General features: G+C 53.9%; 2 protein-coding genes across 4 annotated transcripts; both read left to right on the top strand.

Annotated features, from left to right (window-relative positions):
- The first annotated feature begins 3,091 nt into the window (after window positions 1–3,091).
- On the top strand, window positions 3,092–4,599 carry MIA (MIA SH3 domain containing). Its single transcript, XM_021701101.1, has 4 exons — window positions 3,092–3,220; window positions 3,307–3,440; window positions 4,133–4,243; window positions 4,576–4,599. The coding sequence occupies exons 1-4, from the start codon at window positions 3,094–3,096 to the stop codon at window positions 4,597–4,599; spliced, it is 396 nt and encodes a 131-aa protein (XP_021556776.1). The 5' UTR covers window positions 3,092–3,093.
- An 863-nt stretch (window positions 4,600–5,462) lies between these two features.
- Window positions 5,463–14,201, top strand: RAB4B (RAB4B, member RAS oncogene family). 3 transcript variants are annotated; one of them, XM_044922109.1, is made up of 8 exons: window positions 5,463–5,613; window positions 6,797–6,877; window positions 7,096–7,210; window positions 8,589–8,651; window positions 8,739–8,893; window positions 9,960–10,060; window positions 10,165–10,294; window positions 13,830–14,201. In XM_044922109.1, exons 1-7 carry the CDS (start codon window positions 5,598–5,600, stop codon window positions 10,273–10,275), a joined length of 642 nt encoding a protein of 213 aa, XP_044778044.1. In that variant the 5' UTR covers window positions 5,463–5,597; the 3' UTR covers window positions 10,276–10,294; window positions 13,830–14,201. The 3 variants fall into 3 exon arrangements, with proteins under 3 accessions (XP_044778044.1, XP_021556649.1, XP_021556650.1); XM_021700974.2 differs by having other exon boundaries at window positions 9,960–10,055; window positions 10,160–10,294; window positions 13,830–14,198; XM_021700975.1 differs by lacking the exon at window positions 13,830–14,201 and adding an exon at window positions 12,094–12,132 and having other exon boundaries at window positions 9,960–10,055; window positions 10,160–10,294.
- The last annotated feature ends 229 nt before the right edge of the window (window positions 14,202–14,430 follow it).

Raw genomic sequence — 14,430 nt, 5'->3', positions numbered from 1 at the left:
AGGCTGCCATGTGCAGTTGGGCAGGTTGTGTACTACACAAGGATGCCACCCACCTTTAAGGGGGCACTATTTACTTTGTAGATTCGTATGTTTTTTCCTAACTTGGTAGTGTTAAGAAAGGTTTTTCTTCGCCTTTTTTGAATCTTCACAAAAATGCCTTCTGTCGTAGCAACAGTCCCCAGAAACCACGCTAGATACTTCAGGAAGAAAAGGAAGGGAACCGGGTGCTCAGGAATTCATTGTAAGGATAGAAGGAGTGGTAGCCTGGGTTTGAGACACTTGAGTTGAAGTTTGCAGTCTCTGATTGAGCTGCAGTGTGGACTTCAGGAAGGCACCAATGCTGCTGATGGAAGTGCCCGGCCCACATGGGAAGCCACTGACCAGGCACAAAGGGTGTGGCCACTTCAAACACCGCTAATCTTCCCTGCTGGCCACCCGCCAGCCAGGAGCCTCGGGCAGGTGGCTGAACCACGTCCTGCAGTCCCCTGGCTGCAGGGGAATCTAGGAAATGGAGTTTCTGATTGGACAGTCATGTAATCTCCCTGAAGGTATGGATAAGAAGGGAGATCAAAGGAGGGACCTTCTTTAGCAGTCTCTTAACAAACCTGATTCTGGAAAAAAAAAAAATTGTTTTAAAGATTTTATTTATTTATTTGAGAGAGAATGGGGAGGGGGGGCAGAGGAAGAGGGACAAGCAGACTCCCTGCCGAGTAGGGAGCCTGACAGGGTACTCGATCCCAGGACCCTGAGATCATGACCTGAGCTGAAGTCAGACGCTTAACCAACTGAGCCACCCAGGCGCCCCTGGAAATTTTTTTAATTGACTCAAAAATACACATATTGCTTAAGACCCTTTCTCAGGTCATGTACATAGAAAACTGAGATCATTTGCCAGAAGTAGAAAATTGACCACAAAAATAAATATTAGAAGAGTGTTCAATTCTTTCTGGTCATCTTCCATAAAGGCTCTAAGCCCAAGCCTGCTCGTGCTATGCTCGTTTCTGTTAAAGAGGAACATCATCCACGTTTGCAGTGATACTTACAGCACCAAATACAGTCCTTCTCCTTGTAGGATCCGAAAGACTGAAAGGAGAAAGGGATTGTTATCTCCGCTGAGAGGCAGGCCTTATTGCTGATGGCAAGTGGAAACGCCTCGCCCACCACACTGGCAACCGCAGGTTCTGTGGTCAGTAGATCCTGGTTTTATTGTCTGCCTGGTGGACCCCCTAGCTGTTCCCCATGAGCAGCTGATGTCCCGGCTCCGAGCTTCATTTTCTTCCCAGGTAAGGGAAGAATTCCTGTATGTTAGTCCTGTGGTATTCATGGTTGGTACACACCACCACGGCCAACATACACCCACTGTCAGGCCCCCAGGAAGCACCATAAACTCAGCAAATACTTGCCGAGTACCTATCGTGCTAAACACTCTTCTTGGCACAGGACACGCAGTGGTGAATGAAATCGACAAGCCAACTGCAAAAACTGCGTTCTGATAAAACAACGGGTGGTGGGGCTGGGGAACAGTCCCGGGTGATCAAGGAAAGCCGATCATCAGATGTGACTTTGGAGCAGGGCTGTTTCTCCCATCCACAGTGGCGGTGCTGGGTATTGGGTGCGTGGAGATGGCTGAGGTCCAGGCTTTGCCCCTGATGAATTCTTCCCCACCCCCAAGCCCATGCGGCCCAATCCACTTCCCCCTCACAAAAGTTTGGACTCAAGGCCATAGGTGAGAATGCCCGAGGCCGGGAGATGGCCATCCAGGAGAATGACCTTGGGCACGGGGATCTACTGGAGACGCAGTTTTAGAGGTTGAGACTTGAGTTCAGATCCCCCCTCCGTTTTCTCCTGACCTTCGGCAGCAGACAACTCCACACGCAGTGAGTGACGGGTGTGGGCCTGGAGCCAAATCTGACCCCTCCGTTCCCCGGCTCTAACCTTGGGCAAGTTTCTGAAGGCTGTCCCCTGCCATTTCCATGGCAGCCCTCTTAAGGTGATGTAGAGTGTCCCTTTGAGTTAATAAGATAAAAATTAGTGCTGAGTGCTCTTTATTTTATTATTTTTTAAAATATTTTACTTACTTACTTATTTATTTATTTATTTATTTTTAAAAGATTTTATTTATTTATTTGAGAGAGAGAATGAGATAGAGCATGAGAGGGGGGACGGTCAGAGGGAGAAGCAGACTCCCTGCCGAGCAGGGAGCCCGATGCGGGACTCGATCCCGGGACTCCAGGATCATGACCTGAGCCGAAGGCAGTCACTTAACCAACTGAGCCACCCAGGCGCCCTACTTATTTATTTTGACAGAGACAGCGAGAGAGGGAACACAAGCAGGGGGAGTGGCAGAGGGAGAAGCAGGTTTCCCGCTGAGCAGGGAGCCCGACATGGGGCTCGATCCCAGGACCCTGGGATCATGACCCGAGCCGAAGGCAGATGCTTAACAACTGAGCCATCCAGGTGCCCCCCTGAGTGCTCTTTAAATAACTTAGCTTTCCTGGTCCCTATTTTAGTAAGGCGAGGCTCTTAGAAGAGAAATCGCTCAGCCCAGGTCACCCAGTCAGGAAGTGGCTTGTGAAGATAAATAGGGATTATGGTAGAGCATTGCTAGCCATAAGCCCCAGCATAAAATACTTGGTTCTTGAGAGTGGGGGCTGTTCCTGGGGATCAAAAGGCTGCCTTGTTCTGTCCTTGAGCACAGGAAATTCCAAGGTAGTTTCTGTACTAGCTCCCTGTTTTTTGTTCGCGGAGGGGCCCAGGTACCCAAGCAGCCTCAAGAGAAGATGGAATTAAATATCTCAGCCTGCCTGTCTGGGACTCTGATTGTTGAGGGGGCTGGGGGTGGCTGTCACTTGGAGTGGCCTGGGCTGCTTTGGGCCTATCTGGGTGTTTCCTTGGGCAGGCAGCCCTCACCCTTCCTTGAAATGGTTTTGGCTGGGTAGCAGCCTCTAGGTGGTGTGGGCGAAATTTGGGACTGGTTAAGGGCGGAGACAGGACTGAGAACACAGGTTTCCTTGTGTTGCTGGAGAGAGGGAGGGCAGAAGGAAATTGGAGACCCCATTTCCCCCTCGGTCACTCTCTTGCTTGGAGTCCACGATGGCTGGGTTGCCAGTGTTCCTCGGTGTCCTCATTTTGCTGTCTGCCTTCCCGGGGCCTAGTGTCGGGGGCCACACCATGCCCAAGCTGGCTGACCGCAAGCTGTGTGCTGATGAGGAATGCAGCTGTAAGAGTTGGGGGTTGGGGGGCCTGGGGGCTTGGGCTGCCAGCCCATGTGGGGGGTGCTGTCATTCCCTTCTATTCCTTCCCCAGACCCCATCTCCATGGCCGTGGCCCTTCAGGACTACGTGGCCCCCGACTGCCGTTTCCTGACCATACACAGGGGCCAAGTCGTGTATGTCTTCTCCAAGCTGAAGGGCCGAGGGCGGCTCTTCTGGGGAGGCAGTGTGAGTCTTGGGAGAACAAAAGAGGAAAGGATATGGGGCTGGGGTGGGAGTACACCCTAATTTTCCACCCAAAGGGAAAATTTGAGGGGGTGGACTGAAATAGTTTGGGGGGGCAGGGCTATTGTGATCTACTTGGTTTTTACCTTGTTGAGCCATTATGGGGCACCCACTATCGTGACAGGCCCTGTTCCAGACCCTGAAGATACAACAGCGAATGATCCCTTTTATTCTTTTTTTTTTTTTTTTAAAGATTTTATTTATTTATTTATTAGCGAGTGAGAGAGAAACAGCATGAGAGAGGAGAGGGTCAGAGGGAGAAGCAGGCTCCCCGCTGAGCCAAGAGCCCGATGTGGGACTCGATCCCAGGAGCCTGGGATCATGACCTGAGCCGAAGGCAGTCGCTTAACCAACTGAGCCACCCAGGTGCCCCGATCCCTTTTATTCTAATGGAAGGAGACAAGCCATCAAAAAATATCAGCAAATACGTGCTCCTCTGAGAATTAATACACACTGACTGGGTGGCTACTTCAGGTGGTCAGGGAGGGCCTCCCTGCGGTGACTGTAGGCTGAGATCTGAGTGACAAGCATGGAGCCAGCCATCTGGAGATCAGGAAGAAGAAAAGTGCTATGATCTTCAGCAGGAACAAGTTTGCCATCTTCCCAGACCCAGGCTTTGCCTTCTTCCTCTCCAGGTTCAGGGAGATTACTATGGAGATTTAGCTGCTCGCCTGGGCTATTTCCCCAGTAGTGTTGTACGTGAGGACCAGACCCTGAAACCTGGCAAAATCGATGTGAAGACAGATGTGAGTGTCTTGGGAGCTGGCAGGGATCCAGAGGGAGGACCCTGGGGTTGTGATGATTGACAAAGATACTCCTGCTTTTGGCGCCCTGGCAGCGTAGCTGTGTGCGCTAGGACAAATTCCCTGCCTCGGTTTTCTTATCTGTAAAATGGGGAGTGATTTTTAAGTCCCTGTCAGATTGAGAGGTGCAAAGATCAGGGAGCTCTGGCCTAATTTGCATATCACGTGTTTGGCCAAACCTGGCCCCTGTCGCCACAGCCTTTGCTAAAACCACTAGATCCTTTGTGGTACGACCGCTGGTTTTCTCCCCACTGTTTTCCCTTTCTCTTTTTCAGAAGTGGGATTTCTACTGCCAGTGAGCACAGCCTACCACTGTTCCTGCTGTTTTTTTTCTTCCAGGCTTTATGCAAATATATCAGCCAAGTGCAAAATGCGGGTCTCTGTGGTCTTTATGGGGGGGGGGGCGGAAGGAGGTGTAACAAAGGAAATGTTTCCCCAGGTTTCTGAATTTAGCCAGTCAGCCCCCTGACTGTGGTAACGTCAGTGGTTGCTAGGCAGAGTTCCACTGACTAAAAGCTCTTTGCTCCATGCTGGGTACCGCAGGTGGGCTCCTAAGCTTAGATATCACACACAAACAAGTGAGAAGGCGGAATAACCCAAACGGCCCGGTTGCGGGTTTTAGTGTCCTCTCTAGACCAGTGGGAGTGAGTTGAACTATTGGGAATGAGCCAACCGGACCATGAAGAAGACATAAATGACAGAATAGAGGTTTTCGTGGAAGATCATCTGCAAAGGGAGGTGGGAGGTTAGCTTGCGCGTATCCCCCCCACCCCCGAGTTTTCGTCTTTTTTGCCTTTGAGGTCAGAAAGAGCGCTCGCCAGCTCAATATCCGCTCTTCTTCAGGGTCTGTCAATCCTGTCCATGCCCCCTTTGCAGCCATGTCCCCGCCCCCAGGTCCGCTCCTACCCAATCCAGAGTCTCGACTCTTCACCCGTACTCCTGACCAAATCCGTTTCTCAGCTCGGCTAAACATCTCTGTACGGTCCATTCCCACTTGCTCCGCCAATCGCTCGTCTTGGTCCCTCCCCCTCTGACCCGTCCCCTCTCACGCCGCCAATCCGCGCCTTCTGTTCCGCCTCCTGGCCGTCGAGCTCGCCAATCCCTGTGTTGGGGAAGCGTGGCCTGGTATCCCGCAGCCCTAGCGGGTCGCGCCGTAGGGGGGTGGAGGCGGAAGTGGCGGCGCCGGCCCCGGGAGTAGGAAGGAGCCGGGGCTGCAGCCGGAGTGGAGTGGCTGCCAGCCGAGGAGCAGGCGCGGCCGCGGCGCCATATTGCGGCCCCAAGCGGCCGCGACCGAGTCATGGCCGAGACCTACGGTGAGGGTGGTGGGCCGAAGTCGGGGTCTGGGGTCTGGGCCCAGGGAGGATGCGGCCTTTGGGGAGTGGGGCGGGGCCTTATGTGCCAGGGGGCGGGGTCTGGCATGGGGCAGGGCCTAGTGGATGCTGGGAGGGGTTTAGTGGGTCCGAGGCTGAGCTCCATCGATTTGGGCGGAGCCTGAGGGTCTGGTGTGTGGGTTAAATAGATCTGGGGCGGGATTTGAGGCAGCCAGCCTTGATGGACCTGCGCAGGCCTGGAGGGAAAGGGTGAGTCTTAATGTGTCGGGGCGGAGCCTGAGTGGATGGGGTGGGGCTGACTCTGTGAATGGCAGGGCTTGAGGATGGTGGGCTGGGAGAACCCTGAGGGGATGCTGTGGGACCCCGGGACTGCTCTGGCTTGAGAGGTCTGCAGTGGGGTTGGGGTTGAGTTGTCCTTGAATTAGGTGGTGGGAGGGACTAGTGGCAAGGGGTGGGGCTTAAACTTAAAAACAGGGGCAGTACCTTGGGTAGAGGGAGGGACGGAGGGACCGAGAATTGGAAAATCTGGATGGATGGATGAAGAGGAGGTGGGAGGGCAGGGTGCGGTAGAAGCAGCAGTAGTTTAAGAGTAAGAAGGAGCTACATTCCTTCAACAAGTAGAGAAAAGCCGAGGGAACAAGTGTAAAGACCCTGAGGTGGGAACCAGCTTGCAGTTTTCAGGGAGTAGTAGACTGAAGGCCAGGGTGGTGGGAGGTGAAGTCATGAGGGGCAAGGGCAAGGCTGTAGTCCTCGATAAGATGGCTCTCAAGAGGCTTTAACAAGGTAATAGCTAAGCTTTTGAACTCTGGAGCCAGCTGACCTGGGTTCGAATCCCAGCCCTGCCCAGCTATGGGATCTTGGGCAAGCCAGTTAACCTTTCTGGTCACAGTTTCCTCATCTGGAAGATGGGGATACTTGTTAGTATACCTCCCTTGTAGAGTTTTTCTGAGGAATAAGTGAGCTTGCTGTAGTAAAGAACTTTAGAACTGTGCCTGTTACGTGGTAAGCACTGTATAAGAATTGTCTGTTATTGTTGTTACTGTTGCTCTGTTTCTGCCTGTGTCTGTTTGTCCCCTTGTAACTGTGATGGTCTCTTGGTTTCCATGTTTTGCCCTGTATCATTCTCTCCATTTGGGTTTCCCTGATCTTGGCTCCATCTGCTCAGACTTCCTCTTCAAATTCCTGGTGATTGGCAGTGCAGGAACTGGCAAATCATGTCTCCTTCATCAGTTCATTGAGAATAAGTGTGAGTTTCTGGGAGTGGTCCCGGGAGCACTGAACTGTGGGCGTGGGCATGGCGGGGGCAGGGGCAGGGCTGGCTGCCTGGCCCTCGCCTTTGCTAGATCCTCCTTGATCCTCAGTCACCCCAGCAACGAGAATGGTTTTGTACAGGCTGAGGAGGCCTGGGAGGACAGGGAATCTTCTGAGCCCCTGCACTGCCTCTTCTCTCCCTCCCACTCCCAGTCAAACAGGACTCCAACCACACAATCGGCGTGGAGTTTGGATCTCGGGTGGTCAACGTGGGTGGGAAGACTGTGAAGCTCCAGATTTGGGACACAGCTGGCCAGGAGCGGTTTCGGTAGGTGGGCCGGGCTCCCAAGGGAGAGGGGCAGAGGAGAGGGGAGAGAAAAAGAGAGGAAGACGGAGTCGCAGAGCCGTGTGCAGTCACTTGGAGATCTGACAGGAGCACAGGGACAGTGAGAGGGTAGGCAAGGCTGAGGGAGAGAGACAGAGACTGAGTGCAGGTGCCTATAGCCAGAGAGAGCAGGGGTCCTGGAGAGAGAGCAGGGGTAGCCAGGGAAAATGAGGTCGAGAAAGAAGCATAACGAAGGGAGAGACCCATGGACCCTAGAGAGACTGCAGTAGACCGACCCATATGGGTGGAGGGATGGAGACTTGTGCCTGGGGAGAGGCGTTTGGGATGGGGGCAGGCGACAGAGGTGGAAAGAGAGAGATTGAAAGAGAGGCAAACAAGAGATACACTCAGAAAGGGACAAAGAAGGACAGAGACTGAGAAGAAGAGCAAGGGAAGGTTGATAAAGAGACACAAAGAGAAACAGGTCAGAGCTAGAGACCGGTAGGGTGGGACAGGCGGAGCCAGAGAGATGGAGAAATGGGTGTGTGTGGTGGAGGGGAGAGAACCATGTGGGGCTCAGCACACAGTATGTGTTCAGGAAATGGCTGCACACAAGGTGGTAGATGCGTGGAAACCCTGAGTCTGAGAAACAGAGACAGCGAGAAGAGGGACATGAGGAAATCGAGTCCATGGAGAGGTGTGGGCCCAGGCCAGCACATAGTAGCTGCTAAGTTAATATCGGTGTGTTGCTCTGCTGTGTGAGCGAGACAGACAGGGCGAAGGTACGCGGCATGTGCTGGGTTTGCAGTACGTGTTCAGTGAATGCTTGTGGAATGATTGCTTGAGTTCGAGGAGGAACAGACAGGTGACACAGAGATGCAGGCTGTCGGCCACCCTGGGAACAGGGCCTCCCCGAGACATGGCAGGAGAGGGACAAGCAGATGTCATCAGAGCACTTGGCCAGGACTGAGCAAAGGGGAGATGGCAGGAAATGAGGAAGGAGCGAATGCGTGAGGAATCAAGAGTGAGGATGAGAGAACCAGAGCCAGAGCGACAGACAGACAGACCTAGGGAATGAGACAGACACACACGTGAGAGAGACAGAAAGACGCAGACCAATGAAGAGATACAGAAAGACAAGGACACACAGAGAGTCCAAGACAGGGAGAGACTCTGACAGAGGCAGACAGACAGCTAAGGGAGACAGAGATTGAGGGAGACAGAGAGACCAGCAGAGAAGGAAATTGTGAGACCAGACCGCCGACAGCTTTTGGGGGGATGGGCCAGCAGTAAAGGGGGGCCTCCGAACCACCAGTCTCTCTCCGCAGAGGGGGGCAATCTCAGGGCAGTCGGGGGTGACTGGGTCCCCCTGGCCCCACAGGTCGGTGACACGGAGTTACTACCGAGGGGCGGCTGGAGCCCTGCTGGTGTATGACATCACCAGGTGGGTGCACAGAGAGGGTGGGGCAGGGCCTGGGCGGGGCCCCTATCCTGGGCCTGCCTCCCTCCCTCCTCTCTCCCTTCTCCATAGCCGGGAGACGTACAACTCACTGGCTGCCTGGCTGACGGACGCCCGCACACTGGCTAGCCCCAACATCGTGGTCATCCTCTGTGGCAACAAGAAAGACCTGGACCCTGAGCGTGAGGTCACCTTCCTGGAGGCCTCCCGCTTTGCCCAGGAGAATGGTGAGGACCCTGTGGTGGGCCAGTGGGGGAGGGGCCTCAGCAGAGGGGCGGGGGCTGTTCACTGTGGCCCGTGGGCCTCAGGGCTGTCTGTGGCTGTGCCTAGCAGGGGAATGTGGAGATTGAGGGTCTGGGTTCAAATTCGAGTGTTGCCACCTGTGAGCTGTGTGACCATTCTGATCCCGTTTCCTTGTCAGGGAAGTGGGAATCACAATGTTTCTGCCTCGCGTAGCGCGGGCTGGTTAAGGGGGTCGAGCACTGGAGAGCCCTCCGGACTGCCTGGATGCTTGATTAATGTTGGCTGCTAAGAAGCTTTCCACCAGTGCAGGCTGTTGGCGTAATGTGGAGGTTGCAAACTCCGATGGCCCGAGAGGACAGGCCTATTTTGGGAATAAGGGAGATAGGACAGGGTAGACCCCAAGTTAGCAGGCACTAGCCTTAGGGGCGTGGACAGGACCGACAGCCACATCAAAAGGTGTGTGAGTATAAACTCATTTGGAAACTTCGTGTTGGCCAAACACCTACTAGCTCAGGGTTTGTCCGTGTCCCACCAGTTGGTAACCTCCAGATTTGGAGGATGTTTTGCCAATCCGAAAGATGTAGGCTTGAGTCCTGCCTCTTACTTTCTGTGAGGCCTTGTCATGTGGCTAAAGGGTGGACTGTGGTGGGCCTGGGCCTGTCCTTGATGGTGCTGGGGACATAGCATTAAAGACACCCTGGGCCCAGCTCTCGCGGGCTCACAGTCCAGTGGGTGGGGAAGGGAGACAGGACCCTTTCCAGATAGTGACAGCCCCGAGAGGTCAGGGCTGGGATAGGGGAGGCACAGGGGGCTGTGGAAGCCCAGGGGGCGGGGAGGGCACCTGATCCATGCGGGGAGGTCAGGGAGAACTTTCTGGAGGAGGAGGTGTGTAGGCGGGAACCGCCTGGGGAGGGGGACCCTCCGTGGCAGGGCAGCAGCCTGGGCGAGGGCCTGGAGTGAGGGCAGAGGTGGAAGGCTTGAGGAGCAGAATGAGAGGTGGCAGGTCAGAGTCAAGGGGCGGGTGGGGACTGACCGAGGCCTTGCCCCCAGAGCTGATGTTCCTGGAGACTAGCGCCCTCACGGGTGAGAATGTGGAAGAGGCTTTCCTGAAGTGTGCCCGCACCATCCTGAACAAGATCGACTCAGGTGAGGCCCCTGACTGCCCAGAGTGGGAGCGGGAGCGGAAGGCAGGGCCCAGAGGTCCCCAGGGGACCAGTCCTGACCTCTCCCCTACCGCCCCCTGCCCCCAGGCGAGCTCGACCCTGAGAGGATGGGCTCAGGCATTCAGTACGGGGACGCCTCCCTCCGCCAGCTGCGGCAGCCTCGGAGCGCCCAGGCCGTGGCCCCTCAGCCCTGTGGCTGCTGAGACGTGTGTGCAGAGCCAGGTGGGAGCTTGGGGCCCGGGGACGGCAGGGGTGGGGTCCTGGCAAGGGGGACTACGGAGCAGAGACAGAGACATAGAAAAGGAGAGGCGATGAGAGAAAAGAGTGAGAAAGATGCAAAGAGAGTGGAGTGAAAGGAGCCATCGTCCTGGCCTCGGGGATGTCCTTTCCATCTTGCCACCAGCTCACGGCCCTGGATCTCAGACCCAGCTGTTCATAATTCAGCAAATATCTATCGAGTGTCCGCTGTGTGCCAGGTCCTGTTCAAGCAGTGGGCCAAACAGACAGTCCCTGCCCTCGTGGAGCCAACATGCTCTTGGGAGGAGACAGGCAATAAACAAGACACATGAGAAAATGACGTGGTAGTTAAGATAAGAACCAGGGAGAAAAATAAAGGGAAAACGGGGGGTAGGGAGGTGAGGAGTGGAGATTTTCGATGATGAGGGAAACCCTCACTGAAAAGGTGACAGTTGAGCAAAGACCTTAAGGAAGGGAAGGGGGGGGGGTCATATGGGTCCCTGGGGGACGAGTGTTCTAGGCAGAGAGAACAGCCAGTGCAAAGGCCCTGAGGTAGGGGCATGCCTGGCCTGGATGAGGAAGTCCATGGAGGCCAATGTGGCTGGAGTAGAGTATGTGTGTGCATTGGGAGGCGGGGGAGGTGAGAAGGAGTTGAGGTCAGGGGTGGGGGGAAGCAGATCGGATAGGGCCTTGTTGTCCATAGGAGGTTCTGGGTTATACCGTGGGTCGGATGGGAGCCATGGGAGGGCTCTGAGCAGAGAAGGGACAGGACCTGATTCAGGTGTTCCCGGGATCCCTCTGGCTGCATATAGAGGAGAGGAGGGGGTGGGCAGGAGTGGTTGCTGAGAGACCAGTGAGAGACTACTGCAGAGTCAGGCTGAGAGACAATGGTGGACAGGATGGAAGGGTGGTGGCGGGCAGAAGAGGGACTGAGACGTGGCTAGGTTTGTATCCTCCCTGGTCTCTGTCTCCAGTCTTGTCCCCTCTTGATGTAGCCACTGGGTCTTTCTAAAGCACAAATCTGATCCTGTCCTTCCCCCGTTTAAAACCACCCATGGCTCTCAGGGTCCATGGGACAGAGCCGAAGCTCCTAGCCTGGTGTCTGCCCTTGCTAGCCTCACCTGCCTCAACTCACACCTCTCCCCACCACTCAGGCCGCTGCAGGCACCCTGGAGTTCTTCCCATTTCTCTGGGTCTTTGTTCATGCTGTTCCCTCTGCCAGGAACACTGTTCCTTCCCTCTCTTCCCTCCTCCCTCTCCTCCAGGAGGCCTCGCTTCCCCTATGCTTGGTCCACACTCCTTGCTGGGCTTGCAAGGTCCTACAGGATGAGGTCCCATCCCCACCTCTTTGAGAGAGTGTATGTCTTGCCAATTCTCCCCTGTGCTTCACGCCCCTGCCCCCCTCCCCTGCTTCTAGCCATTGGCGGCTCCAGGGTGGCTGTGGGGAAAAGTGCTCAGACCTTGGATATACTTTGAAGGCAGAGCCAACATGATTTCCTGATGAATGGATATGGCATTTGAGAGAGAGGAGTCAAGGATGAGTGTTTTGGGCAGCCCTGTTTCCTTCATGCCTCTGCATCTGCCGTGCCTCAGTGGACGTGCCTGTCCTCCAACCTCCTTTCTTCTGCCAACTGCCCCTCATTATCTGATCTTTGCCAAAATGATTCTTCCTGCAGGATACCTTTATTAGCTTCCCACTTGGGGTCCCTACCTCTAGCTGGGGGGTTTCACAGCTGCCCCCTACTTTTTATTTATTTATTTATTTTAATTTTTTTTTTTTTAAGATTTTATTTATTTATTCATGAGAGAGAGAGAGAGAGAGGCAGAGGGAGAAGCAGACTTCCCGCAGAGCAGGGAGCCCGATGCGGGACTCGATCCCAGGACTCCAGGATCATGACCTGAGCCGAAGGCAGACGCTTAACCATCTGAGCCACCCAGGCGCCCTGCCCCCTACTTTTTAAAGCATTCATCTCTGAACCCTTGATCAGTGCTGCGTTTGTCTTCCCCATCTGAGAAGGGAAGGAGGTGACAGGTCAGAGATTCCAGAGCCGGGCTGCCTGGGTTTCAACTCTGATTCTGTCATTTCCTATCTGCGTGACTCTGGGCAAATTATTTAACCACTCTGGGTTCTTGGTTTCCTCACCTGTAAAATAATAGTACCTACCTCCTCTGGGTGTTGAGAAGATTAATTACATCAATACATGTAAAGTCCTTAGCACAGGGCCTGACACTTAGTAAAGACTTGATAAATGAGGGCTGTTTGTTATTTTTCTTTTGACTATCCATTTTAAAGAGTCTGGGCTGTGTAGAAATGGATGGGTATGTATTCGTCACCTGAGGGCTTTAGTATAGCATCCATTTCGGAGTTTGCCCTCAGTGAATCAAATGGAGTAAGACAGCGCTTTTTCAAACGTTGTTGACTGCACTCTGCAGGAGAAAATACATTTTATATGTCTCGATCTGATACAGTTACACACACATAAAGCTGAAACATATTTTCCTAGCACTAATAATTATGTTTTTGTTGTTGTTTTTTTTATTGAGGTGAAATTCACATGGCGTACATTAGCCATGAAAATGTTCCAAAACATTTTCGTTGCCCTAAGGAAACCCCATACTCATTAAGCCGTCACTCCCCATTCCCCACCCCCCACCAGCCTCTGACACCCACCAGTCTGCTTGCTGTCCCTATGGAGCAATACTCTTTTTAATTTAATTTAGTTTTATTTTATTTTATTTATTTATTTGACAGAGAGAGACACAGTGAGAGAGGGAACACAAGCAGGGGGAGTGGGAGAGGGAGAAGCAGGCCTCCTGCTGAGCAGGGACTCCGATGCGGGGCTCGATCCCGGGACCCTGGGATCATGACCTGAGCTGAAGGCAGACGCTTAACAACTGAGCCACCCAAGTGCCCCTGGACCAATACTCTTATTACATATGATGCCCCTCTGATATTTTCTATTTTATTCTATTTCATTGAAAAATTGCCCAAGGCCCACCACACTGATTTCCCAACCCACTAATGCAGTCTGCACATTGAAATCACCTGGAGAGCTTTAAAAGAGTCTGATGCCTGGGCCTCACCCCAGAGATTCTGAAGTGATTTCCGGATTTCTAGAAGCTCCCAGGTAATGCTATATGTAGCTGAAGCAACAACCAGTAACTGAAGGTGTTGCCTCAGTTTGGAAAACACTGGAATGAGCCAGGGCAATCCAGGAGCATAGAGGGACACAGAGATACCAAGGTGGGGACGTGAAATTTAGATACTAAGATATCCCTCTGCAGACTTAAGGGATCAGCTCTCTGAGACAAACAGGGAAATGCAAGGCCCTCAGAGACAGCCCCAAATTACCTGCAGACGAGAAACAGAAAATCAGACAATGTAGAAACTCTGGAAGAAAGAGAAAGGTATGGACAGACAGACACAGATAGGAGGGCAGGAAGATACCCAGAAAAGGGACAGAGACACCAGCCAGGCAGACCCAGGGTCCCTTTAGTTCACCACACACTTTTCTTTCAGCTCACCCGTTCTCCAGGACCAGCCCTGCCCTTCTGGCTGGGGCCCAGACCCAGGCCCTGGGAGGCCGAGCCCCTCACCTGTCCTGGCCCCAGAGAAGCTGCCCCGCCACCTGTCCCCCTTCCCTGGCCTGGTGGGGCCTGGCTGAGGGGCAAGACTGAGCCACGGGGGAAGGGGGAATCCGTACCTGCTGCTGCTTCCTCTGTCTTGGCTAACCCCTGTCCCCCCGGAACCCCTAACCATACTCAAAGAGTTCCCAAAGCCTGAGACCAGGGCATTTGGCCCCAGCTCCCCGCCATTGCGAGTACGTGTTATTTATTGCCTGGAGGCCTGTCCAGTCCCCACTCCACCCCCATAAAGCATTGTTTACACCTGTGTCTTGGCCTCTGTTATTTTGGGGGGATCGGGAAGGAGGGGAGACAGAAGAGGTCCCTGATGGAAGAAGAACCACGTGTCATGGTGTGTGGGGGTCATGTTTCTGGATTGGCTGTGGTGTGGGGGGACACCATGACTCAGGTGGTGTTGTGGAGGGAGTCTGTAACCGCACGGTGTTGTGACAAGGCATGCTGGGGGCCCACCTGTGTAGCACTGATGTCCTGTGCTT

The sequence above is a fragment of the Neomonachus schauinslandi genome, chromosome 16 (genome assembly GCF_002201575.2).
Source record: "Neomonachus schauinslandi chromosome 16, ASM220157v2, whole genome shotgun sequence".
Lineage (NCBI taxonomy): Eukaryota > Metazoa > Chordata > Mammalia > Carnivora > Phocidae > Neomonachus > Neomonachus schauinslandi.
Note: the sequence above shows the minus strand (reverse complement) of the source record. Positions and strands in the feature narration are given on the sequence as shown.